This window comes from Paramormyrops kingsleyae, chromosome 18, assembly GCF_048594095.1.
Source record: "Paramormyrops kingsleyae isolate MSU_618 chromosome 18, PKINGS_0.4, whole genome shotgun sequence".
In the NCBI taxonomy this organism is placed as follows: domain Eukaryota; kingdom Metazoa; phylum Chordata; class Actinopteri; order Osteoglossiformes; family Mormyridae; genus Paramormyrops; species Paramormyrops kingsleyae.
The window spans coordinates 27,240,863-27,267,217 of record NC_132814.1 but is presented as its reverse complement, the minus strand read 5'-3'; the positions used below and the strand labels follow the sequence as shown (position 1 = coordinate 27,267,217).

Below are 26,355 nucleotides of genomic sequence, written 5' to 3'. Positions count from 1 at the left end.
TTTGTGTATTTAGAATAACAATTAAGTCACGTAATGAAACATTATCAAAGCACGTTATTAAGAGATATTTTATCTAAGGTTTCAATTAAACTGCAAGTGATTGCTAATTTGTTTCCACGGTGATAGTAAAACAGGAATAGGTTGAAGCGACCTGTTGCGTATTTACTAGGTTCAAATATACTGACGGTGTGCTGATTTATTTCTGCGTGAATGTCTATTATGTAGGGAGGAAGTACAGTAATGTATTTGCAAATTGAATCCGGAGGCGCGCACCCATGTTCTTAATTAGAGATGATGGGAAGTAAAGAAAACATATATATTCTTCAGCGTTTATACATATCAAATATAACAGCAGAACATGCATTTCGCCCCTTTGTTTCACCGTGCCGCTTGCATGCGACTCTGCACAGGCGCTTGCTAATGCTGATCTGCTTAGTACCGATCTGCCGGCTGACCTACTTTACTGGCTGCGCAGCGGCTGCCTGCCAGCCCTGTTTGCCGAGGGCAGCCTATGGAGGCCGGTTAACAGCAAGAGGAATGAGAAACACGGCCCTGAAAACGGCTTTGTAACGATACCGCTTTATTGATCGTATATTGCTTGTAAGACACTAATATTTCGACCGTACTTTCGTCATCTAACCAATCCTATCTTACTGGATTTCGGTTCATGGCTGTCTCATGCCAAGTCCGGTTCCTACTCTCTCTAATGTGGGCTGTACCTTGTGTGTGAAGAAGATCATTAACTGGTTTCATTTATGGACCTTAAAATCAGAAGCCGGTAATTCAGAGGTAGGCAATGCTTTTTCTTGTTTGAATTTGTCTTGCAATTAACTCTTTCTTTTAAATATGCGGGCAGATCTAGCGAAATACTGAAAATGTCATTTATTCATTTGAGGAAAACGACAGCGCTGCAGTTATGAACGAAGCAATAGCAAAACTAGTATTTATTTTGACATGCGTCGCATTTTTATTTGGATTATGTTTTGTCAGTATTTCTTGTCGTTTTGGAATAACGATGCATGTTAATGCCTCATTATTGTACCATGTAAAATGCCCGGTTACTGTACAGTGTACTGCCTTCGTTTTCAGTGAATGTTCGTTTTCCGTATGGATGTAACAGTTGCTGTGTTTGCTCTTTTCAGTAAATAAGACTTGGCTAAATTTTACTGGGCTTTGTGGTTTTTTTTATGATTACCCAAACTTCCATGTTGGGCAGTATATTACTGTCCACCAGATAAATACTACTGAATAATCCTTATGGCAGTATGGTTTGAACATATGAATGAGTACTCTTTAATTACCGATGTTTGTACATGTACGAAATTGTGATATTGACTGTTGGGTGACAGCTGCTTGAGTGAAATAGTTGTATCTTCTTTAGTGTTGTCTTAGAGAGAGTAGATTGTCCATTGAAATGAATTAAACGTCCATTTTATGGTTTACAAACCTTTCCGTTTATTCATTACTGTAAAGTATTTTCGCTGGATAACTTGTTGAACAAGGCGAGTACACGCCCTTAAAATACTTTTTTTCTGCTCTGGTAGGCTACTTAATAAGTAAATAATTATCATTGTTATATTAAACAACAGAAATTGAAACTGAATAAAGACTGTTTCACTGCACCAGTCTAAATGGACTGGAAAATGCTGTTAAATCAGTGTGCAATATTTGTTGGTCACTCAAAGAATTTGCTTGTGTGACTAATGGGTTATTACTCCTGCCTTTTCATAGCTGACATTTATTACAACAAAGATTCCCAGTAGGATCAATTTTACAAGACATGCACAATATATCTATTAACATATTGATATTGGCCTATATATGTTTAAAATCAAGATATCTATTTTGACGCAATGTGTCAGTCTTGACTGATGTTGCCGGCTGATATTTAAACTTTATCTGTATTAAAAGTTATGATATCCAGAGCTAAAGACATGACCACTAAGATAACGGAGGTGATTGCATTGGAGGATCGGCCATTTACTGCGGGCCTACCTGTGGACGAGCGATTCTGCAGACTCATTCACCACATAGAAGAGTAATTCAACAGTACTTTCATTAGCCCATTCTACGATGTTTTTTGTCTGTTTATGTCAGCAAATATCTCAACATAGTAGCTTGTCTGTAGATGTAATTAAACATAGAATTGCTCTATATATTTAAGCATATAACATGGATAAAAATGCAATGCTGTTTTTAGCAACAAAAGAATTTAAATCAAAGACAAAACAAAGGAAAAAGTTAGACAAAGGCTCAATTTTAGAGACCATGTAGCAGTTTGTTTTTTAATGGTAAGAAGAAACATACTACATTATCCATTTGTACTTTCCACATTTTTATCAACTATTTCATATTTTATACATATTGCTACATATTATTTGTCCTGGGCTCCTTTTTGATGTCGTCTGACATTCACGGTGAATTTTGTTTTGGTTTAATTTTGGCAACCAAGCAAACCAAAACAAACCGTGATTGTTCTTGATGAAAAAGGGGCACTCACCTCCTCAAAAAGGAGACACTTTTTTATGGGGCACTCACCTCCTCAAAAAGGAGACGCTTTTTTATGGGGCACTCACCTCCTCAAAAAGGAGACGTTTTTTTCTTCGGCACTCACCTCCTCAAAAAGGAGACGCTTTTTTATGGGGCACTCACCTCCTCAAAAAGGAGACGCTTTTTTATGGGGCACTCGCCTCCTCAAAAAGAAGACACTTTCAATCATTCAGCCCCCCCCCCCAATTTATTTGTATATCCCATGTTCTGTACAGCAGGTATAAAAGCCTAAACATCCTTATTGAAATTGCAACTAAATCCTGAAATCAGTATAAATGTCAAATATTTAATGTGCCAATTTTTTTTTTATTCTGTTGGTTGCAAGGTCACTTCAAAGTAGGTAAGATATCTGATATGATTAATCTTGATTTTACTTTTAGTTTCAATAAGGATGTGTAAAATTTACAATGCTTGGTATGTGTGAGGAATAATGAAACGGGTCCTGTCATTGATTCACTATGCTTACACCTAGTTATATTTAACAGCATATCTACAGACAGACACTGAGTTCCTCAACCTCACTCTGTTGGCTGTAGGTCTTACAAAGCCTTAGACTTTAATTAATTAAGGGCTAAGAGGACCCATGGTTCTGTAGCTGGTGTGACCTTGCTAATCACCCCAGATGGCCTTGGTCAGAGTACAGGCAACGCCAGGGTTTCGATAGTGACCCGGAGAGTTCACTCTTTTCCAGTATAAGTGTATCCTAGCTAAAGTAGTTATGCATAGATTTCTTTTTCCTGTAAAGTGAATCCTATGAAATTTCACAGTGTACTTGCATGCTTAAGGTTTATTCAATTTCCAAATAATGGTGTGTTTCCTTGTTGCAGGCATGACACTTTACACATTAATCTTTAACTTGCACAAGGATTTCGGATATACCATCATGTTGTAGCACTGTACAATTCCTTCTGCTTAAAAGTGCTTTTTAAAGCCAGCCTAGAAAAAATCGCCTGTGCAGTACAAATATTTGTTGCTGCAGTTCTAATTTCATATTCCTACAATTGAACGTCACCGGCTGCAGCTGAATGCAAACACTGACCTACCCAGAACAATGTGGTTCTGCGTATAACATGACATGTCAGCCTTTCTGTTTGCAGTGATTAGTATGTTCAAAATACACACGATGGAATATCTCTACATGGAAAAATCCTGCTTTATTGTTTAGGTTGCTGTTAAATTTGTATTCAGATTTTTGTATGTGTACAGTATGGTTTCTACAGTATGTTGAGGTTAGAGGCAACTTTTATATTGCTTGAAGGGAACGAGAGTAAGCAGACGTCCTCAAATGCAGCAATAAAGCTTGTGTGATACATTATTTTGGGAGTTCCTGACATTGTCCTTCTGTCGGGTATTTACTATACGTCTGACATAGCACCGTACTTTCAAGGTTAGGAAAAGAACAGATATCAACACGGTGTACATGGATCCATCAGTCCATCCATCTATCCATCCATCCATCCATCCATCATGGACAGAGTTCTGGGGGCCTCAGGCCGATCCCAGGACCACAGGGCAGAAAGCTGAAGTGGGCCTTGCATCGGGTGCAAGCTGGGAACCAACAAGCAGACACTTATATCCTCCTACACACGAATACACAGCCACTCGTCACGGCCAATTTATGTCTTTATATCTGTCACTTAAGGGAGCATAACAACCTGCCTTGCGGAATAGTCTTATGACATTAAGTATGCAAGATTATCCGCATGGAAAAGAATTGTATCAGATGCAAAAAAATGATTTCAGAAACAGGATTTTCAAGCTGTCGTTTCTCCTTATCGCTTGAAATTCATACACTTCCTGTGGAGAATGTGGGGAATGTTGCAAAGCTTCTTTTCTTTTCTTTTTTTTTTTAACGAGTGAGAGATGCCTGTTTGAACAGCGTATGGTCAGTCATCTTTTCTCTCTCTCACCAGTATGTTCAGTGTATGGCTCAGTGGTTTTGGCCACTGGTTCAAATCCCAGGGTCAGCAGAGTGATGTCACTGTTGGCCTCTGCAGGAAGGTCTTTAACCCTCAATTGCTTCGGGGCTGTGTGACCCCCGTCTTCTCCATTCTACATCACTTTGGATAAAAGCGTCTGCCGTCCATGTACAAAGGTGTCTTCTCGCGCTTCTTGTTTGTGGTTGCTGCTGTGTACTTCATTTAAAAATTTACTTTCATCATTAATTCACTGTGGATGCAGTTCCCAGAAACAGAGCACAGAGAGCCAATGAAATTGTTTAACAATGGTTCACAAGTGTACTTACATCAAACATTAGAATGTGAAACCAAACTTCTCCAAAGAAGTTTTTTTTGTGTTGATGATTTCTAGATGAGTCATGCACTTTAAATGGCAGACAGGTCACTGCAGGCACAGAACCAAGATAGTGACCCATGTAGATAAGATTCTATTTTTTGCAGCTACAAGCATGTCCATACAGATCTGACGTGATGTGATACAAATGTTACACAGCAATGTTTCAATAGCTACCTTTTTTGTTTACAAGCATGATGTCTTCCAGTATAATATATTAGAGAAAAATGTCAGGAAGGTTATTTAGTTGAATTTAAATAAAAACTAGCTTGAAATCTGGCTTACTTGGATTTTTTTTATCAACATTATGCCTCACTCAATATTCACAATTAACAATGATGTTAGCTAGCTAACTACCTAGCTATCAATGTTAAGTCGTTAAAATTTGTGATATAAAGTAATCCACATAAGCAACCATAATGAATGCAAATGTGGGTTTGGGTGATAAACATGCACAAATACTAGTTATGGCTCAACTGCAAAGTATAGCCTTTATTCAATTCAATTGCATTTTGACAATCAACTGTTGCCACAGTGGTCAGTTAGACAGGATATGAAAATAGAAAAATTGTTTCAGCGATACGTACCAGTGCTGTCAAGAAGTGAGGATAGGAAAATTTGTAATGGCACTTATTTAATAGTCTGTAGGATGCTTTGCAGTCTTATTTACATAAGTAAGTGTGGCATTACCAGTTTCACATTTGGTTAGATTGAGTGTCAGTGATGCATCTTGTAATTGGTCAAACACCGTATGGAGAGTAACCAAATGCTTTTTTTTTTGGATCAAATTTTTATTAAAGAAAAATTTCAAGAATAGAACAAGCAAAAGTTTTCTGAGAGAAACCAAATTCTCATCCCATGTAGACACAAAAAAGTGTCTGTTATAGTTAACTTTGTATGCTTTTAATAAGTTATTATGTTTCATAAGATGAATGACTGTCTGTCAGTTGCATTCTGAGCTGACTGACGGTGTGTGACGTTGTTGCGGCCGCTGTTCGCTTTTACGACTTTTACGACGATTTTCCATAATACATGCTGAAAAGGACACATCTTGTGTATCGTTACATTTCCAGCCTTAAGCTATGATATAAAGTAGCTGAAACTCCCCCCTCATACAATGGTGTGGGGCTATAGGAAGAATAACTGCACAGCGATCTTTTATACAGCAATGCAAAGTAAATAAAATTCCTATAGTTGCAATGCTAGTTTTATAGGGTTAGACCCTATATGCGAGCGTACAGCAGCATTTCCTTATAGTTACTCTACAAGCAGATCTAGCAGGGAGTGTGTTCACAGCAGCAGAATGGCAAGCATACTGTATGTGGTACACCATCATTTTAAAATGATTTAGAATTTTTCCCTTCCATTTTTGTTTATTGTTTTTTCAAAAATATACAGATGAGTGGGAATATGACAGTATACACAGGGCAGATTATTTATAATTCTCATTTCCATATAATCAGCACAAGAAAGAGGAAAAAGAGGAATACTTTCGAAAGAAAATATTGATACATTGGTTATATTTTCTTCATCTCTTACCTTGGATGGACCCTAAGTCTAGTTGGTTTGGACGGGAGACATTCTCTATATAGACAGGGATCCCCATATCTTATGAAACGTAATGGGACACTACCACGTGGGTAAAATAAGAAGCCTTGTCAGAAAAGTGATAAACTCAACATAATCAGCTTTATACTGTATGAAGAAAGTACCATTGAGGAAGGCAGGACACCAAACCCCGAAGACCTCGGGCCAGTATGCGTGCCAGACTGCGCATCACCGGAGTGTAAACGCTAGGCTTGCAGGGGGTTGATGATAGTGATCGCAAGTGGGATCAACATCGTGGAAGATCTTACTTTGGTCCAGTGCATGCAGAGGACCATTTTTAATAGTTCTTAATACAGTATTTTACATATTTTTAACTATTTATATTTGAAATGTATTTTTTCTGTTTTTTTTATTTAAGCAGAACCTCGTCTTCATTGCTACAGCCTGTGTGAGTTGGGGAGGCACATTCGTTAATGCTGGGATCTGCAGGACTGGCAGCACGAATGGGACACGGCCGAATTCCAGGGGGGGGCAGACGGCAGTGGGAGTAAGGATGGACAGCATGCAGTTCGGGGCCCTCTGTCCATCCAGCCAACACAAATGGGAGTGAGTGCACTAAATGCATTTCTTCAGGGTTGCTCTTTATCTGCTGATTCTGAATTTTACAGTGTCGTCTATGTATCAATCCTGATAAAAGTCATATGGCTGTGACATGGTTGTGACATGGTTGTGACATGGTTGTGACATGGCTGTGACATGGTTGTGACATGGCTGTGATATGGCTGTGACATGCTGCTTTAACCTCCTGAGACCCCACCCATTCATTTATGTCCATTGTAGTGGACATTTTGTTTTTGCATCTATCTTTTCACTGATGTAAGGAAACATATTTATTCCTGTTGTGCACTAAAGAGGACATGCTGTGAAATTAAAAATAAAAATAAATTTGAAAAAATCTAAATTGTAAGATGATCACAAATAACCTAAAATTGAAGGAGACTTTTTTTCCTTGGGTCTCAGGAGGTTATGGCGATACAGTTCTTTATGCAGCCTTTTCAGGACTTTATATCAAAAGAAATAGGGTATTTTGTGATATTCTTAAGAAAATAAAGACATTGTAAAATAACTGCAAATGTCATAAAAGCCAAAAATATTAAAATAGTTTTTTCCAGTCATTCCCTATGAGAAATGTATGCATAAAAAGGATCAGTTTTGCACATTCATGCAGTAAGAAGGCACATTAAGTAGCTGAACGTTATGTGCTCCTTCTCCGACCTCAGCAGCTTCACTGCCGCTGTCTTGCATGTACAGACATACATATACAGGCTGTGTATTCAAGCACAATCATATACTACATGTGCTTTAGAAACATCAGCTCCCCTTTACAGCACGACTTTTCGGTAGTAGAAAATCTTACATAGCACACACATGTTGAGGATAAGCAACACTGCTAAGAAATCAGGAGAATGTGTGAGCTTCTTTAGTTAACCTATTGAAATACTAATGAATTTTGTACAATAAGATTTTACAATGGGTTTCAAAGTTTAGGGGTATGTTCAATATACTGATTATCTACATAACAATTAAGGCTGCATTACTGATGTAACTTTATTGTTTTTGTTCCACAATTGCTGTAGATATTTGATGAAACTATTTTTCTATATACTTCTCATGCATAAGATGAGGGGCTGGCAGCTGTAAGAACTGGGAAATGGTTATATGCCTAAGTAGCATGTTAAAGCTCTCCTAAAACTTGAGAGAAAACAGTTATTTCAAAGGACCTCGACTGGATAATTCAAGGGAGAGAATCCATTCACTGTTGGCATGGTTGCCGCTTTGTTGATTACAATGTTAAACATTACAAGGAATAACACTCAGTCCCCTCCTCTTCTTTTCCTTCAGCACTAGCAAGTATGTGGATGATTTGCTAAATGAAGATGGAAAGGACAGAGCTAAAAGGTAATTCTGATCACACACGTCATTGCTGCTAATAGGGTTTCTCTCCAGCCAGGTCCATGTCTTTGGTCTACATTCATTATACCAAAAGGCTTCAAAGGTGAAAAGTAGCATGTGGAAAAAAATGCTGAATGTTACTAAAGGGTCATTGTTGCCCTGATTGCTAAATTGTCATGTTTCAAGGTAATTATGATGGAGCCTCAGGTGATGAAATCAGGGCACAATTTGCACACAAGAAATGCTGCATTGATACAGACAGATAAAATATCAGGGATATTGATCATGCGCTCCATGATGAGCTATAAAAAGACTGCATGCTATGAGCTTCTCTTCTAATCATTTCTTACTATACTCTTGTACTCAATAGAGCATCACGCAATAAATCAGAGAAGAAGAGAAGGGATCAGTTTAATGTCCTCATCAAGGAGCTGTGCACCATGCTTCAGGGGCAGGTGCCTCCCCGCAAGATGGACAAGTCCACCATCCTGCAGAGAGCCATCGACTTCTTGCAGAAACAAAAAGGTTCATCGTGCTTCATATGTAGTGCCACCCATTCCGCTGTCAGGCGCTCAGCACATGGTTTCCACGTCGATCCTCCCAGTCTGCATTCGTTCTTTACTCCTTCTATCCTTTTATATACTTCCCATATAAATTTACACACACATTTCTTCCTCTTGTAGAAATCTTGGACCAATCAGAGTCCATTGAGATTGAGCAGGACTGGAAGCCTTCATTCCTCAGCAATGAGGAGTTTACCCAGTTGATGCTGGAGGTGACATCCATTACCATTTTAGTTATTTCCTTAAATTTTGCTTGCAGTAGTGTAGATAATAATTGAGGTATTTCATATGCCAAAACAAATATTGAAATGAATAATATCATTCGTTATAAACATATGCATGTTAAATCTTGACACTTTTGTTTTTCTCATTGTAGGCTTTAGATGGTTTTCTAATAACACTGACAACAGATGGAAACATCATTTATGTATCTGACAGTGTTTCTTCCCTCATTGGCCATTTACCAGTAAGTGAGTGAATGACTAATTGTGTAAATGTTGTGCTTTGGCTATAATGGTAGCGTATTGTCAAACCGCCATTTAGCTAAGTAATACATTTCCATGCATGTGGAAATGCATCAACCAAAATGATGCACTGTTTGTGAGTTAATAAATTGCACATGCAATTTATTTAGGAAGTTGTAAATGTATATGAATATGAATAGAGTTTTGGGGGGGTTTGGAACCTATTGCAGGTGTCACAGGACAGATTGGGAACAGGGGACCCTGATTCGGAGCAAACCGGAAACCTAAATGCTAAATGAGGGTCATAGTCAGGGATGCATGCCAGAGTGATGAAACCGGGGAGTCTTTCCTGGGGAATAGAGGGAAAAGCAGGCAGTCATTACAGACGCATGGAGAGCATCACAAACAGGCTCTCTCAGAAGGGGGTGAAGTTTCACACACTCACCAGTCAGGGCATCAGGAGACACGGTCACTCGCAGGCACATAAAAAGAGAATCAAGCAAATAGGGGGAACCTGACAGGGGGGTGTGGCTGCAGAACAGGCTTAGAGTCCATCCTTACAGTAAGATGGAGACCTGACAGGGGATATGGTTGAGGAACAGGCTCAGGGTCCATCCTTACAGTAAGATGGAGACCTGACAGGGGATATGGTTGAGGAACAGGCTCAGAATTCATCCTTACAGTAAGAGGGAGACCTGACAGGGGATATGGTTGAGGAACAGGCTCAGAGTTCATCCTTACACCAGGCTGTATAGGGCAGAAGGTGGGCTAACTCTTTGCAAGAGATGCCAGTCCATCACATGGTTCTGTGAGCTGATCCTGTTGTGGGTTGGACATGGTTGGAAAATAGATGGACATCTTATGGTTACTGAACATTACAAGTTGCTATTTTGTACCAGTCAGACATGGTGGACCAAAATATTCTGAACTTTCTCCCTCCACGTGAACATGGAGAGATGTACAAGCTCCTGTCATCGCAGATGCTGATGAACGACCCAGTTGCTGCCGATTTGCTTGAGCGTGAGTGTCCCTTTGTCTAACCCACCCAGTAAATGTGGATTTTTTTTTTCTGCATTTGTTATGACGAGAGGGTGATACATTTGTAAATGAACTACTGTAATTCATATGCAAGTTAGCCTTCTGGTATTACTTTTATATTTAAATTACTCTTGCAGGTACCAGCAATAATCATGCTTTTGCAAGTGTAATTCTTCTACATCCTAAGATTCACAATAGGAACTTCATAATAAAAACAGAGATTAAATTATTAATTCAGTTGTATAGTATAGTCATATTCTGTCGCACTATAAATAAAAAGGCAGATAAAAACCAGGCGAATAGCAGAGGAAAAGAAAATTATTAGTAGACAATTGTTTTTTCAAAGAAAATAGAAATTCAGCAATACACCGTGTAGCAGCTAATAATGTAACAACTACCAGTAATGTAACAACATCCCAATAACGTAATAAATGTCTGTTATTCATGTAACAAAAGTCAGTTACTGGCCAATAATGTAATAACTTACCAGATGGGAAAAACATTAATGCAAAAGTCTTTTTTCATCTTTCCTCCTTGGTGTTGACTTCTTAAACTTAAATGAACTTAAAAGGCCTTGGTGGAAAGTCACAGGGACTGTAATATACCATGGAAGGGTAACACTGTGGGCGTGACTTACGAACTGTAACACTGTGGGCGTGACTTACGAACTGTACCACTGTGGGCATGACTTACAAACTGTAACACTGTGGGCGTGACTTACAAACTGTAACACTGTGGGCGTGACTTACGAACTGTAACACTGTCGACGTGACATACGAACTGTAACACTGTGGACGTGACTTATGAACTGTAACGCTGTGGACGTGACTTATGAACTGTAACACTGTGGGCGTGACTTACGAACTGTAACACTGTCGACGTGACATACGAACTGTAACACTGTGGACGTGACTTACGAACTGTAACATTGTGGGTTCAGCCTTCAATCTGCCAGCCCACACAGGCCGGCGTGGAGAACAGACTCATTGATGGACTTTGGCTTGACCTTAATCACACTGTTGTGAAAGGCACTATACTGTATATAAAATAAATTGAAATTGAATGTGTACCCTTGCTGTCTGTGTGCTGGTTACTCGTCCTACCCCTCTGTCCATTTTACTTCCGAGTCTTTAAATCACCATGCAAATGTCAGACTATGGTTAAGTACTCATTATGACTAAGGCTTTTGTGTAGTTTTAATAATGTCTACATGAAGCTATGTTCCATATTTAGCACTGGACAGCTGCTGCATAACAGAACTGAGAGCAATATGTAGGCAAAGAGGGTAAATTGGTGGAATGCTGGTTTGGCTCCTTTGGTTTTTACACTTTGCATTATATTACTGATTTTGGCTGTGGTTGTTCCAGTGAATGATGATAATTCCTATCACACCTTTTTCCAACTATTAACCTTTTTCTCCCGCACTTATTGTAGATGACATATTCTTCAGGATGGTGTGCTTTTGCATAATACAATTTTAATTTGTAATGCTTTATTTATTTATTTTTCCAGATTCACAAATTGAGTTCTGCTGTCACTTATCCAGAGGAAGTGTCGACCCTAAAGAGGCTCCAACATATGAATATGTGAAATTTGTAGGGGATTTCAAATTCCAAAACAACGGTAGGTATCATTATTTTATTTATCATACTTGAAGATGAGAACCTTTCCTGATAGGAGAATTGTAGATTAATGTTTATATTATTCAGTAACACACTTTAATCTGCATTCTGTATTTCTGCTACCATAGAAAACCAGTTTTATCACATTTTGCTTATGTAATAGTTGGCACAGTGCAACTACAGTAATGCAGCTGTTTCATATATTGGCTGTTGAATGTATAATATTATACCCACCCTCCTTACCCAAGTCATATGTGTTGCAATCTTGAATTGAAAGAAGAACCAACTGTAAATAGTACTAAATCTGTTCTGGTTACTGTTCTAGATTCTGTATTTGTTGAAATTCAGGCATGTCTTAAAACCAGACTTTATTTTAAAGCTATGCATCTTCTCAAAATCCTGTTTATCAGGAAGATATTGTTTCTGCCTAGATGCTTGTTTAGAAGTCTGTAATTCAGTTTCTGGTTATTTTTTTATTGATCATATGCAGTAGGTTCAAGTATCTGACCCAACAATGAGATGTGGAGATTGACTGTTTTGATTCCGTCGCTCAGTGCCTACATCTTCTAGTAATGACTTGGAGTGTGAATCACCAAGGACCATCCAGGCATCGTTAGAGGAGCAGGCCTGCCTTGTAGCCACTGTCCGACTGGTCACTCCACAGTTTATGAAGGTGACAAGCAGCTGATCCTTTGCTTATTCTCTCCATAACCTTCAATCATACACATTAGTGATATTATGTCGGGGCAGAAAGAAACTCTTGTTACTGGACTTTAAATTGAAATGTACGAAACATGTGGCACTTCAGTTTCTTTATAATTTATTTCATTGTATTAGAAGTTCCCCACTATTAAAATTAGTCTAATGATTAAAAAAACATATTTAGAAGAACTGAGAAATAGCAGATAATAGCAGATAAATGTTTCCTTCACCATAAATTGAAATAAATCTAGTATAAGTAATCTATTGTAATGTAATTGAATGGTCATCACTATTTACAGTATAAATTCATTGATATTTACAATTAGTACAATTCATATAGAAGTTCCATTCAGCTGTCACCTTAAAACTTGCGTTATTCCCAAACAGACTGTCTGAAATTTTACGTGAAAAGTTAGTAACTTAACCTATTTTCTATCCCTCATCAGGATCTCTGTAATGTTGATGACCCTTATCATGAATTCACATCCAGGCATAGTCTGGAGTGGAAGTTCTTGTTTTTAGATCATAGGTAAGCCTTCTAAAACATTTTTTTTTTATTATTTACATAAAAATCACGGTATTCTCCGTCATTTAAGACAGAAATACTACTAAATGGTTTACTTAAGTGAAAATAGTCAGCTTTCATATATTAGCTTCTTGCTCCATATTAAATACTTCTTACTATTAACGTGGGTATTACTCCAGATTTCTTGTTATTGGTAAATATGATTTTTGCGAACATGAACACGAGCCCAAGGGCCAGCTGAAAAATAAAAAAATAGGATATGATAGGCTGCAGCTCTTAGTACATACTGTACAACACAACCAATGTATCCCTGAAAAACCTCACATTCACTAAAATTGTGCACTAAATTTCACATATCCAGTGGGAAAAATAGGTTTAGGGTAATACGACTCCAAAAATTTATGCCAAACAAAATTAATTCAAATAAAGACAGTGAAACGAGTGGTCAATAATGTGATTATATGCATTTTAAATAAAAAAATAAGAATACATTGTTAAATGACATCATAAACATTTCCTATGGGTAGTGATGGCCAAGGAAAGCTTCATGAGTCAATTGCTGTATTTCTTAACCCCACTAGATGGTGCTCTTGGATTACTTTGGGGCAAACTTTGAGGGCTGAAAAATACAGCAAATGGTTCATGAACATCGTTTTGGCCATTATTAGCCGTGAGCAGTGAGCCACAGTCACTATGCGCACAGCACAAATGCAAGGGACTAAGGTATGCGGAGGGGCATACCCTTTATTGTAAGTTGTCATTTGTTAACATGGATTATATCTGATTTTTTTACTTGTATTTTTCTAGAGCTTCACCCATAATAGGCTACTTGCCTTTTGAGGTTCTTGGAACTTCTGGCTATGATTACTATCACGTGGACGATCTGGATCTCATAGCCCAGTGTCATCAACAGCGTGAGTCCTGCCCTATCTGACACTCGCTTTGTATAGGGATATTCACACAGAATACAATATTAAGTATAAAATATGTTTCAAGATTTTATTTGAAATGTTAAATTAATAATTAGCTTGTATTAAGGAGAATATGATGATTTTGTGAAGGCATGATGTCGTAATTATTGTGAATATGCATTTGAAATATTTGGTTATTCTTGTTTCTGCAGTGATGCAGTTTGGCAAGGGCCAGTCCTGCTACTATCGCTTTTTGACGAAAGGCCAGCAGTGGATCTGGCTGCAGACTCACTACTACATCACTTACCACCAGTGGAACGCCAAGCCAGAGTTTATTGTATGCACACACACTGTGGCCAGGTAGAGCTGTCCTTGATTAAAAAAAAAAAGTAAACTTTACTAAGATGAAATTGATGGTGTGAGTGATGTGGAGCACTTTGCAGTATCTGCTGTCCACATCTACACATAATGTGCAGCAACATAAGCAAAGTAGCGTCTGCAGTTTGCTGCCTACAAGTGTGCAACTTTATTCTTGTTTATAATAATCTGTGTAGAAATGCAAATATTTAAATTAAGAATCTTTGTGTCACGCCCGGCTCGTACGATCCTCGTTTGTGCCACGCCCACCTCGTTACCCAGTGTTTCTTCCCGATTGTAATCACCTGTGGCTTGTTAAGTTCAACCTGTCTTGTGTATTTAGTCCGTGTCTCAGTCAGTATTCCCCAGTTCTGTCATTGTATTGTTGCAATGTTTGGTCTTCGTCGCCAGTCTGCCCTTAATAAAACCCCTCTACCTGTCGGCCCGGCCCAGCTCGCCTGCTCCGTGAAGTGTGACACTTTGCCTATTTTATTTATTTTTTTTTTTTTTGAGAAACACATCCTTTCCTATGTAAAACTTACTCACTCAAGCATTTTATGATTTCCCAGTAATCATTTACAGGTCATTTTTAAATAGATGCTTAGAAAATTAACTTTGGTCAGCTATCTGTAGCAGTCTAATTTCTACTATCCATTGTAATATTGCAGTATTGGACTTTAAAATTCATTGTGTTCAGCTAGTGTTTGCGTCCTCAGACTTGGAAAAATGGAGGATATTTCCTTGGCATGTGGGTGGACGTTTGAGCAGCTTTGTGTTTGATGTTTTAGCTTTCTCTTTTTATTTCAGTTTTGCAGAGGTTCGAGCAGAGAGGCGAAGAGAGATTGGCTTAAAGGAATCTGAAGCAGCTTCCTCATCTGTTACGGTGAGGACTTTGTTGTTGGGGACAGGATGGGAATGACATTAGCTTTTAAATTTTATTATGTCTTTTTAATACGCATCACAGACTCGCCTAGAGATGTTTGCGCTTGTATTCTCTGCTAAAGTAAGAAGTAATACAAGCCCTGATCATTGAATGGCTAGAGGCAATGCTGGGTTTCCATGGTGATTCTTCTATGAAGAGGTCCTTTAATCTTACCCGTGCTCAGTCACAAAGAAAAGAAGATGAAATGCACAAAATTGTCACTTGGTTTAACCACTATAAACACCAACATTAATTACATTTTTGTGTATTTTGTCATAAACTATGAAGAAGCTAAAGAAAATATAGCAAATAAGTTCTTGAGTTCAGTAATTAAAGCCACCATAGAGCTTTATTAAAACCACCTTAAAACGACTGCTTGTTTTGTGCATTTTTCGCTTGTACTCTTTGTGCATTAGTATCATGTACATTTTAGATGTATCATTTGAACCATAAATGGGCTGTGTAGTTGTTATAGGTCTTTTTTGCTAATGTGTGTTATATAATAGAAACTTAACCCCACAATTGCAATACAACAAGCGTCATCCCAGACACAGACATGAGACGTTATTGTTAAATGCTTTTTGTTTTTCTTGCTTTGTTTCACAACAGGATCGCAAAGTATATCTAGATGTGAACCCGTCCTCTGAGGTACCAAAAGAGAGAGCGAGAGGGACCCAGTCAGTGTCCTCTGACAGCTCCCGCAGATCGTCCCGCACAGCCGTGTCCGACTCTGCCTGTGAGTAACTAACTGCTCACCAGGGGCAAGTCTGTGGTCATAAATGTAGCTCTTCTCCACAAGTTGTGTGCTCTTTCATTTGACACTCAGCACTTTATGGAACTTTAAGGCATTTAAAACAGTTTAAGTACTGTGTGATATACTTATTAGCATTGTCAATATAACGCAAGGGTTCATGTCTATATAACCCAAGTCTCTAAGCCGCCGACGTGAGAAATGATAACTAGCTGAATGTTGTGGTTGGAAAGATCGAGAAACTCTGTTTTAAACCACAAAAATGAAAGAACATCACAAATTCAACTGCATGTTTTCTGAAAGTTACTGTATTCTCCCTCACTTAAGAAACAAAAAAACTATAATTACATTTTTATTGATCATCTTCTTGACACCATGCTCGCTTTCAGTGGTCACCCAGAATGTTACATTTCTCCTTTTCCAGCAAATTCCTCAGTGAGGTGTGCTGAGGCTACCGCACCACTGCAGCAGGCCGTATCTCTATGCTCTGAGAAGGCTGCGTCCAGCAGTTCAAAGGTCAGTTTGTTGATTGTGAGAACTATAGACACTGGCTACAGTAAAACGTATTAGGAAGGGAACGATGATGAACAGCGACGCTGATTTTCCTTGTGCTTTCCCCTGCAGATTTTACAGCAGACCTCCTCCTCGGAGCACCGTCCCCCAGCCAGCTTCCTTCTCTACTCCACCTGTAATCACCCCTCCACTACGGTTGGTTTTGTCCTCATCGTCTCACGCCACATTACGTCACGTCACTGTATCGTCCAGAGGGAAGGAGATGGATGTGGGCAGTGTGGCTCTGCGCATTGAGATGCTGTGCCTATGATGAAAAGGCTTCTGGCTGGTCGGGAGGCATTGGGCCCTTGAGCAAGGCCCCTAACCTTAGGTGCTCCTCGGACATGTTGATCCTTCTCTCACACATGGATCAAAGTGTCTTAAAATAAGTAAATGTAAAGCTGTATGGAATTACTCAGGTCACAGATGTTAATTGGTATTTCTTGTCTTCAATATTCATTATCTTACTGAATAATATAGAAACTTACATATAATATGTATGCTAATATCATACTTATCTCACATGTATCTTAAGAGGAGATCCTGATTATTTTAATCTGTGCTACAATGTAAAACGATATTTTCTTTTGATGTAAAAAAACAGTTACCACCAAAATATAATACTGTTTTTCACCAGTAATCATGAAGTAAGTAGGATCAGTAGAATAAAATCACAAATTGTGATGAAGTATAAAAGGATTGCAGTCATGGAATATAGTCAGGGGTTGTGAAATAGCAAAGGTGCATATAGTGAACAAATTGTCCTCAGGTTGTCTAAGTAATGTGTTTGCCCAAAATAAATGAAAACAAGTATATAATTGATGCATTTTTAAATTTTATTGTATTATTTGGCTATTGTATAAAATTACAGGAAGTCTTTAGAGTCATTGTGTTTTGGGGAAAGACACTCAGGTTTGGCTGTTCAGTTTAGGGTTTCATAAGCTACTGTAGAACCTGCGTCCTGACATCAATGATTCAGCCTTGCCTTCCTGTGCTGGATGCAGCAGCCCATGTACCAGTTTCGAGCACCACAGCTGGGGGTGATGCACGAGCTGAAGGAGCAGCTGGAGGAGAGGACACGCCTCCTGCAAGCTGACATCAGGAGCCAGCAGCAGGAGCTGCACAGCATCAAGGAGCAACTGCAGCTGGTCAGCAGCTCCAACATCCAGGTAAACAGCTGTGGGCCTCTCTGTCAGTCTACACCTGCTTCTGTCTGTCACTCACCACTGTGGGCCTCCCTGTCAGTCTACACCTGTTCTGTCTGTCACTCACCATTGTCGGCCTCTCTGTCAGTCTACACCTGCTTCTGACTGTCACTCATCACTGTGAGCCTCTGTCAGTCTACACCTGTTCTGTCTGTCACTCACCATTGTCGGCCTCTCTGTCAGTCTACACATGCTTCTTTCTGTCACTCACCACTGTGGGCCTCTCTGTCAGTCTATACTTACATAAACTGTACAAAATATATATCATGACTGCTCTAAGGGCAGAGGACAGCTGAGGTATCCTTATGACTGCTCTAAGGGCAGAGGACGGCTGAGGTACCCTTATGACTGCTCTAAGGGCAGAGGACAGCTGAGGTACCCTTATGACTGCTCTAAGGGCAGGACAGCTGAGGTACCTTTATGACTGCTCTAAGGGCAGAGGACAGCTGAGGTACCCTTATGACTGCTCTAAGGGCAGGACAGCTGAGGTACCCTTATGACTGCTCTAAGGGCAGAGGACAGCTGAGGTACCCTTATGACTGCTCTAAGGGCAGGACAGCTGAGGTACCCTTATGACTGCTCTAAGGGCAGGACAGCTGAGGTACCCTTATGACTGCTCTAAGGGCAGGACAGCTGAGGTACCCTTATGACTGCTCTAAGGGCAGAGGACAGCTGAGGTACCCTTATGACTGCTCTAAGGGCAGGACAGCTGAGGTACCCTTATGACTGCTCTAAGGGCAGGACAGCTGAGGTACCCTTATGACTGCTCTAAGGGCAGGACAGCTGAGGTACCCTTATGACTGCTCTAAGGGCAGAGGACAGCTGAGGTACCCTTATGACTGCTCTAAGGGCAGAGGACAGCTGAGGTATCCTTATGACTGCTCTAAGGGCAGAAGACAGCTGAGGTACCCTTATGACTGCTCTAAGGGCAGGACAGCTGAGGTACCCTTATGACTGCTCTAAGGGCAGGACAGCTGAGGTACCCTTATGACTGCTCTAAGGGCAGAAGACAGCTGAGGTACCCTTATGACTGCTCTAAGGGCAGAGGACAGCTGAGGTACCCTTATGACTGCTCTAAGGGCAGAGGACAGCTGAGGTACCCTTATGACTGCTCTAAGGGCAGAGGACAGCTGAGGTACCCTTATGACTGCTCTAAGGGCAGGACAGCTGAGGTACCCTTATGACTGCTCTAAGGGCAGAGGACAGCTGAGGTACCCTTATGACTGCTCTAAGGGCAGGACAGCTGAGGTACCCTTATGACTGCTCTAAGGGCAGGACAGCTGAGGTACCCTTATGACTGCTCTAAGGGCAGGACAGCTGAGGTACCCTTATGACTGCTCTGAGGGCAGAGGACAGCTGAAGTACCCTTATGACTGCTCTGAGGGCAGAGGACAGCTGAGGTATCCTTATGACTGCTCTAAGGGCAGAGGACAGCTGAGGTACCCTTATGACTGCTCTAAGGGCAGAAGACAGCTGAGGTACCCTTATGACTGCTCTAAGGGCAGGACAGCTGAGGTACCCTTATGACTGCTCTAAGGGCAGGACAGCTGAGGTACCCTTATGACTGCTCTAAGGGCAGAAGACAGCTGAGGTACCCTTATGACTGCTCTAAGGGCAGAGGACAGCTGAGGTACCCTTATGACTGCTCTAAGGGCAGGACAGCTGAGGTACCCTTATGACTGCTCTAAGGGCAGGACAGCTGAGGTACCCTTATGACTGCTCTAAGGGCAGGACAGCTGAGGTACCCTTATGACTGCTCTAAGGGCAGAGGACAGCTGAGGTACCCTTATGACTGCTCTAAGGGCAGGACAGCTGAGGTACCCTTATGACTGCTCTAAGGGCAGGACAGCTGAGGTACCCTTATGACTGCTCTAAGGGCAGGACAGCTGAGGTACCCTTATGACTGCTCTAAGGGCAGGACAGCTGAGGTACCCTTATGACTGCTCTAAGGGCAGGACAGCTGAGGTACCCTTATGACTGCTCTAAGGGCAGGACAGCTGAGGTACCCTTATGACTGCTCTAAGGGCAGAGGACAGCTGAGGTATCCTTATGACTGCTCTAAGGGCAGAAGACAGCTGAGGTACCCTTATGACTACTCTAAGGGCAGGACAGCTGAGGTATCCTTATGATCGCTCTAAGGGCAGGACCTTGGCACTTCAGCTGGACCCCTTTTGGCTGATACACACTGTCTCACCTGCTACCCCGTCCAGATGTGGCTCCAGCAGCCCGACTCAGGAGGATTCAGCCAAGTACGGCAGCAGCAGGGCTTGGGAAGGAGCCCCCTACCCTGTCAGCCAGCTGCCATCAGGCCGGTTGCTGATTACGGCAAGAACCTGCCATGCACTCATCATACTGCCCCGGCCTGCTCACTTTTGCTGGACCCCAGCACATCCTCCTCTCAGGTAAGGCTGTGCACAGGACCGCACTGCACAGGACCGCACTGCAGAGCGACCGCACTGCACAGGACCGCACTGCAGAGCGACCGCACTGCAGAGCCTCTCGCTCCTCGATAGGCCTGTGTATGGGAGTCGACTTGAAGTGCCGCCAATAACAAAAAGCATGTAGCATCATTTATGGTTGTGTTATGAAGAAAAGCAAACTGTCCCATAATACGAATGTATTGTTACTCATTCAAACAAATGCAAGTTAACCCAATAATAATGCTATTTTAATGCTTTGTATAGAAGGATTGATGCAAGATTTAAAAAAAAAAAAAAAAAAGTATAAACAGGCATATTGTCTTCACCCAGTGGGGTACGATATCAGTGGTTAACTTTTTGGAAAATGGTTCCAATTCATGTTGTAAAATATCTTTCATATCAATATGTGAGTCAGCTTGGAAGCTCAATAGAGACATTCCCCACAGGCAGAGCCACCGCCAATAAGAAGCTCCCTGAGTCCAGCCATCAGCATGCCAGTGCAGACCCACACCAGCATGCCAGTGCAGACCCACACCAGCATGCCAGTGCAGACCCACACCAGCTTGACTGTGCCTTGGTGCAGCAACCCCATGATGTTCTCCCAAACTAGATCACGTCCCCCACAGGATGTCAGTCCAAGACACTCTGGCGTGGATTTCAGCCAAGATGGGCAACTACGGTATGACTCTCCAACCATTGAGCGTCTTTGGCAAATGTACAAAGTGTACTGTTTATTCAGTATGAACAGCAAGTTGAAGGTACAGGGGTTGGACAATGAAATTGAAACACCTGGTCAATAGTGTTTGAGGTTTCACACCTATATATGCATGACCTGGTGGCCAGTCTTCACTGATTGCACATTCCGGCAGTAAGAGCAGAGTGTGAAGGTTGATTTAGCAGAGCAATAGCACAACTCTGCATAAAGTATTGCAATCCACACAACATAATGTGGACAAAAGATGACAGATTGTTCAGCACGTCTCACTGGCTCATCTATGACTAGAACAGCAAGGCTTTGTGGCGGATCGAGAGCCACAGTATCCAGGGTAATGTCGGCAGACCACCACGAAGGACAGACCACATCCAACAGGAGTAACTGTCTGAAAGGGATGTACAGGCACTAACCTGGATTGTATCCAAAAAACATCAAACCAAAGCAACCGAATCATTGCAGAATTAAATGAGCGACTAAACTCTCCTATTTCAACCAAGCCTGTAGCTCCACAGGGTCAGTTTTCATGAAGGGGCTGCTGTAGCCAAACCTTTGGTCACTCGTGCCAATGCCAGATGTCAGTTTCAATGGTGCCTTCAGTGCAGATCTAGGGCACATCCAGGAGAGTTATGTGTGGAGAAGCCCCAAAGAGCCTTACCACCCGGACTGTTGTTTACCCAGAGTGCACCATGGGGGAGGATCAGTGATGGATTGGGCTGCAACATCATGGCATTTCCTAGGCCAGGGGTCACCAACCTTTTTGACACTGAGAGCTACTTCGGGTACTGAGCCATACGAAGAGCAACCAGTTTGAAACGGCCTCCTAAACTTATCTAAACTTCATGTACAGTATAATAAACATGTTTTAAATGCTTTCTTTAGATATTGCCATTTTCAAATCTATATAAATGCAAATGTGATTAAAGAAGAATAGCAACAGGATAAAATTAAGTTTTATATGCTGCTCACTGGTGAGTTGTGCTATTTTTAGAACAGGTCCGCGGGCGACTCGTGGTTCTTGGGGGCATCCTGGTGCCCACGGGCACCATGTTGGTGAGCCATGTCCTAAGCGCATTACTTGTTCTAGATGGGCGCATCACTAATAAGACTGCCAAACTATTCTGAAGTACCATGTTCACCCAACATTGTACCCTGAAGGTGGTGCTGTGTATCAGGATGACAATGCACAAATACACACAGCAATACTGATGACAGAGTGGTTTGATGAACATGAAAGTGAAGTTGAACATCTCCCATGGCCTGTACAGTAACCAGATCTATTATTGTGCCACTTTGGGGTGTTTTGGAGGAGCGAATCGGGAAATGTTTCCCTCCACCAGCATCACATAGTAACATTATATTGGGTGATTTAAGCATTTACATAACTGAAGTACTTTATGCTAAGTAATGCAGAGACATTTCTCCTGCCTTTTAATCCAGGTCTGGGGGTCTGTGAGGACCAGGTTGGGAAATACTGTGTTAATCAAAACATGCAAAGCAGAGACTGAAACTGCATTCCATGCCAGAATGCAGAGTTAAATACCATAAAGCAAAAACACAGTGCATGAATTCTTCTAGAATGTACTGTAAACTCCTTTGATAACTTTCCATGAAATGATGCTGCTTCTAACTTTTTGCTTTTAATTAAACAATGATTTTAAAATGAAGTGATGGTATTTTAGATGAATGCAGTCACAGCTGTTACACTGATCTACCTTTATTTTCATAATCTTTTTAGCTGGTAAATAAGTTATTTTTAAAGATTCCTAGATTAAGTAAACATGGGAGAATGGATGGTGCGGAAGAAGAGGTATCCAGCTAACAATTTTTTGCTCTGGGATTGTTTACCTAATGTTACGTTTTAGGTATGGAAATGGGAAATGCTCACCCACTACTACAACTGAGAATAAAAACGGGCAAACAAATTAAGGGTGTAGGAGAGCAGTGGGTACGCTGTCCCTTTGTACCTCGGAGGTCATGAGTTCAAGGCTGGGTGATGTGTTCACAGTATGCACACATGGAACTATTATAAAATAGTATTTTTTTTTATAAAGCACTGTTTTTCAACATTAATTACATTAAAAGGATGTTCAGGTAATAATGTTATTGTGATAACATTTACTTAGCGTTCTGGGAATGTTCCCTGTTAGCTGGGTAGCTGCTATGAGGGTCATAATCACATGATTGCTCAGTTTTATAGACAGCAGTTCTTTGCGATGAACACACTCTGCTTCCGTGTTTGGCAGTGTGCTCCTTCATCAGCCTATTCAGACCACAATACCAGAGAGTGCTACCAGTTTGCAGCTCTCTCGGTGCAATGAATCCTTGCAGCAAACCAAGTGAGTTGACCCTTGTCTGGATGGTATTAATTAGGAGAGACTTGAAACTGTCAACGACAATGAAGGGTCGTGTGTAGGATGGTTTGTGCTGTAGGTGCCGCAGTTTTTGACTGAGAGAAAATAGGTACATTTTTGTTGATTCCCTGACTTGAAAGCAGATGGGTTTAGTGAATATGATGTTATGGAGTTGATCTTTTCCCAGATATGGTCTGGAGCAGCAGATTATGGTGGCACCGTCAATGCCTGTGCAGCAGGTGAATTGCAATGCTGTCATCATGCCGTCACCTGTCGTCACATCTCCCATCATGATCACCCACAACAGCTTCGTCACACACCAGGCACAGCCTTCCCACCAGCCCCCAGTCCAGTCCACACAGGACCCTTTCCAGCTGCACCAACCTCAAGCCGTCTTTCAGGTAACCCCAGTCCACGATGGCTCTACATCAGCAGATTCACATTCAAGTCATGGTCCAGTTCACACCAGAACTGCCAAGTTATCTGAGCCTTTTCAGAATCCATCCTCCATCCATATTTTATCCTCATATCCTGGTCAGGGTTGCAAAGGGGATTGGGGACTTATCGGGGGGGGCTATGCATCATGTAGAGGGTGCCAGTCCATTTAAAGGCACATGCAGGCAAAATCATGAACTAGCAATTTAGAGATATAGTAAAGCTAGCTGCTATACCTTTGGAATATGACCTTTCACCTCACTTGGTATAGACTCAAACGTGTGTATATATAAGCAGTAAAAAGTGCAAGTGGGAGAAATCTATGAAAAACAGAGAACATGCAAACTCCACTATAGAACAGAAGCAGGATTCAAGCCCCTATGTGTTGGAGGTGAGAGGGAACTAGGGTTGCAAAGGGGTGGAAAATTTCTGGTAAGTTTTCAAAATGTTTCCATTTGAATTTTGGGAATCTATAATGCCAAAATTCGGAATGCTTTATTATAGCTGCTTTCAGCTTCTGTTTTTTGCTGCTTGTATGGGTTTGATTCTACACCAGATGAAGGGAAAGGCCAAGCTGTGGTAACATCATATTTTTGGTATTGTTTTAAATATAAAATTTGATTGTCCAGCCCTAACAGTAATACTCCAGGAGTATGTTCACGAAGCACTGATTGTCCAGCTGTAACAGTAATACTCCAGGAGTATGTTCACAAAGCACTGATTGTCCAGCTGTAACAGTAATACTCCAGGAGTATGTTCACGAAACACTGATTGTCCAGCTGTAACAGTAATACTCCAGGAGTATGTTCACGAAGCACTGATTGTCCAGCTGTAACAGTAATACTGCAGGAGTATGTTCACAAAGCACTGATTGTCCAGCTGTAACAGTAACACACTCCCATGTTTTGTGTTTCACATCAGCAGATGCAGCCCCAGGGACTGTTACACTGCAGACAGCCTCAGACTGTGTTTCACTCCGCTCATGTCCCGCAGCAAAGCACTTTGGGTTTCCTTCAGCAGCCACAGCAACAGCAGCAACAACAGCCACTGCAGCACTGCCACTCCCAGAAGCAGACTGCTGGCCTTTCAGACTTCCAGAACATACTGACATGGTAGCCAGGACAACTGAGGCACTATGGAGATCTCTAGTGACTGCTGTATGTTCTGAGGCAATATATACAATGATGGTCCCCCAAACCTCTTCATCTACAGTAGAACATCCCAGTCCCCCTCTGGTGGCCTTACTAACTTCTGCTTTTGTATCTCATGTTGGTGTGATCTACAGGCAGGAGCTGCCTTATTTGGTCGGCAGCTCTCCCAGTCCCAGGTACGGCCCAAGAAGTCTATTTAGAAATCCCAAAGTAAGCATAAAATACATGTATGTACATGCTATGCGACCCCCCCCCCCCCCCCAAATCTTGTCTTACATCATGTGTGACTGAACATGTGAAAGCAGAGATTTTGAGAATAGGGAAAATCACATTTTGTGCATTTGCATGTGGGCACATTGTCAGCAATGTAAGCCGAATATTTTATGAGGTGAATTAGTATGTTACTCTTGTACTGTAATGCCACAGCAGAATGTTAATATATGTCATGTAATCCAGCAAGCAAAAACTGAATTTTGATTGCTTTTGTATAAATAAATTGTGCATTTAATGGTAAAAACTACCAGAAAAGTAAATATAATTTATGCTAAGACTTCAATAAAGACAACTCTACATTTAACAAAATTTATTACAGTGGATCATGCAATCTTGCACACAAATGATGGACTGAGTCTTTTAAACATTCAGATTCTTGTATTTTGACATTAAATGTGAAAGATTTTATGTATTATATGATAGCTTTTAATTTAACCTTAAAATTGTGTATCTTTAAAAATAAACATGGTGGATTGTAACAGATTAAGAGGCTTAAAATGTGGTATTTGTATTAGTGATTGATTTTTAGCAGAATGCACTTTTCAGTGTCGACCATGATTCTGCAGACCTCCTCACTGCCCCTAGCCTCCATCCTGAGATTAGTCTTAAGGTGGCCTCTGTCTCTTCAGTTGTAAAATCAGGCTTATGTAACTTGGGGGTTGTTTTTGACCAGCTGTTAAGCCTACAGTAGATTCACATATAAAGTCTGTCGGCCGCTCCTCTTTTCATCATTTGAGAAATCTTACTAAACTAAAGTCAGTGGTTTCAAAATCAGAATTAGAGATGCTAGTCCACGCTTTTATCTCTTCACATCTAGATTATTATAATATTCTGTATTTAGGTCTGAACAAATCTCTCCTTTCTCGGCTACAGTTAGTTCAACACGCCGCTGCCAGGATTTTAACCCAGTCTGATCGGAGAGCACATATTACTCCAATTTTGTATTCTCTGCATTGGCTGCCAGTTCTTTTTAGAGTTCATTTTAAAATCCTGGTATTTACTTATAGAGCGCTGCATGGTCAAGCTCCTAAGTATATCGCTAGTCTACTCCAAC

The 26,355-nt window shown here is 40.9% G+C and overlaps 1 protein-coding gene across 6 annotated transcripts; it reads left to right on the top strand.

Annotated features, from left to right (window-relative positions):
* The first annotated feature begins 241 nt into the window (after positions 1 to 241).
* LOC111835464 (neuronal PAS domain-containing protein 2-like) lies at positions 242 to 25,784 on the top strand. 6 transcript variants are annotated; one of them, XM_023795810.2, is made up of 21 exons: positions 242 to 789; positions 6,812 to 6,996; positions 8,293 to 8,349; positions 8,714 to 8,868; positions 9,027 to 9,118; positions 9,283 to 9,372; positions 10,270 to 10,390; positions 11,921 to 12,031; positions 12,585 to 12,703; positions 13,179 to 13,261; positions 14,066 to 14,172; positions 14,382 to 14,529; positions 15,334 to 15,409; positions 16,058 to 16,184; positions 16,624 to 16,715; positions 16,824 to 16,907; positions 17,756 to 17,920; positions 20,167 to 20,358; positions 20,823 to 21,055; positions 23,630 to 23,843; positions 24,799 to 25,784. In XM_023795810.2, exons 1-21 carry the CDS (start codon positions 679 to 681, stop codon positions 24,991 to 24,993), a joined length of 2,757 nt encoding a protein of 918 aa, XP_023651578.2. In that variant the 5' UTR covers positions 242 to 678; the 3' UTR covers positions 24,994 to 25,784. The 6 variants fall into 6 exon arrangements, with proteins under 6 accessions (XP_023651578.2, XP_023651581.2, XP_023651577.2 ...); XM_023795813.2 differs by having other exon boundaries at positions 6,809 to 6,996; positions 23,750 to 23,843; XM_023795809.2 differs by having other exon boundaries at positions 6,809 to 6,996; positions 24,802 to 25,784.
* Positions 25,785 to 26,355: the final 571 nt, after the last annotated feature.

Bases quoted from the DNA above. Each gene is read 5' to 3' on its own strand.
- LOC111835464 (XM_023795808.2), top strand. From the start codon at position 679: ATGCCAAGTCCGGTTCCTACTCTCTCTAATGTGGGCTGTACCTTGTGT. The intron at 9,119-9,282 runs GTGACATCCATT...TTCTCATTGTAG, and splicing joins TTACCCAGTTGATGCTGGAG to GCTTTAGATGGTTTTCTAAT. The intron at 9,373-10,269 runs GTAAGTGAGTGA...ATTTTGTACCAG, and splicing joins CCCTCATTGGCCATTTACCA to TCAGACATGGTGGACCAAAA.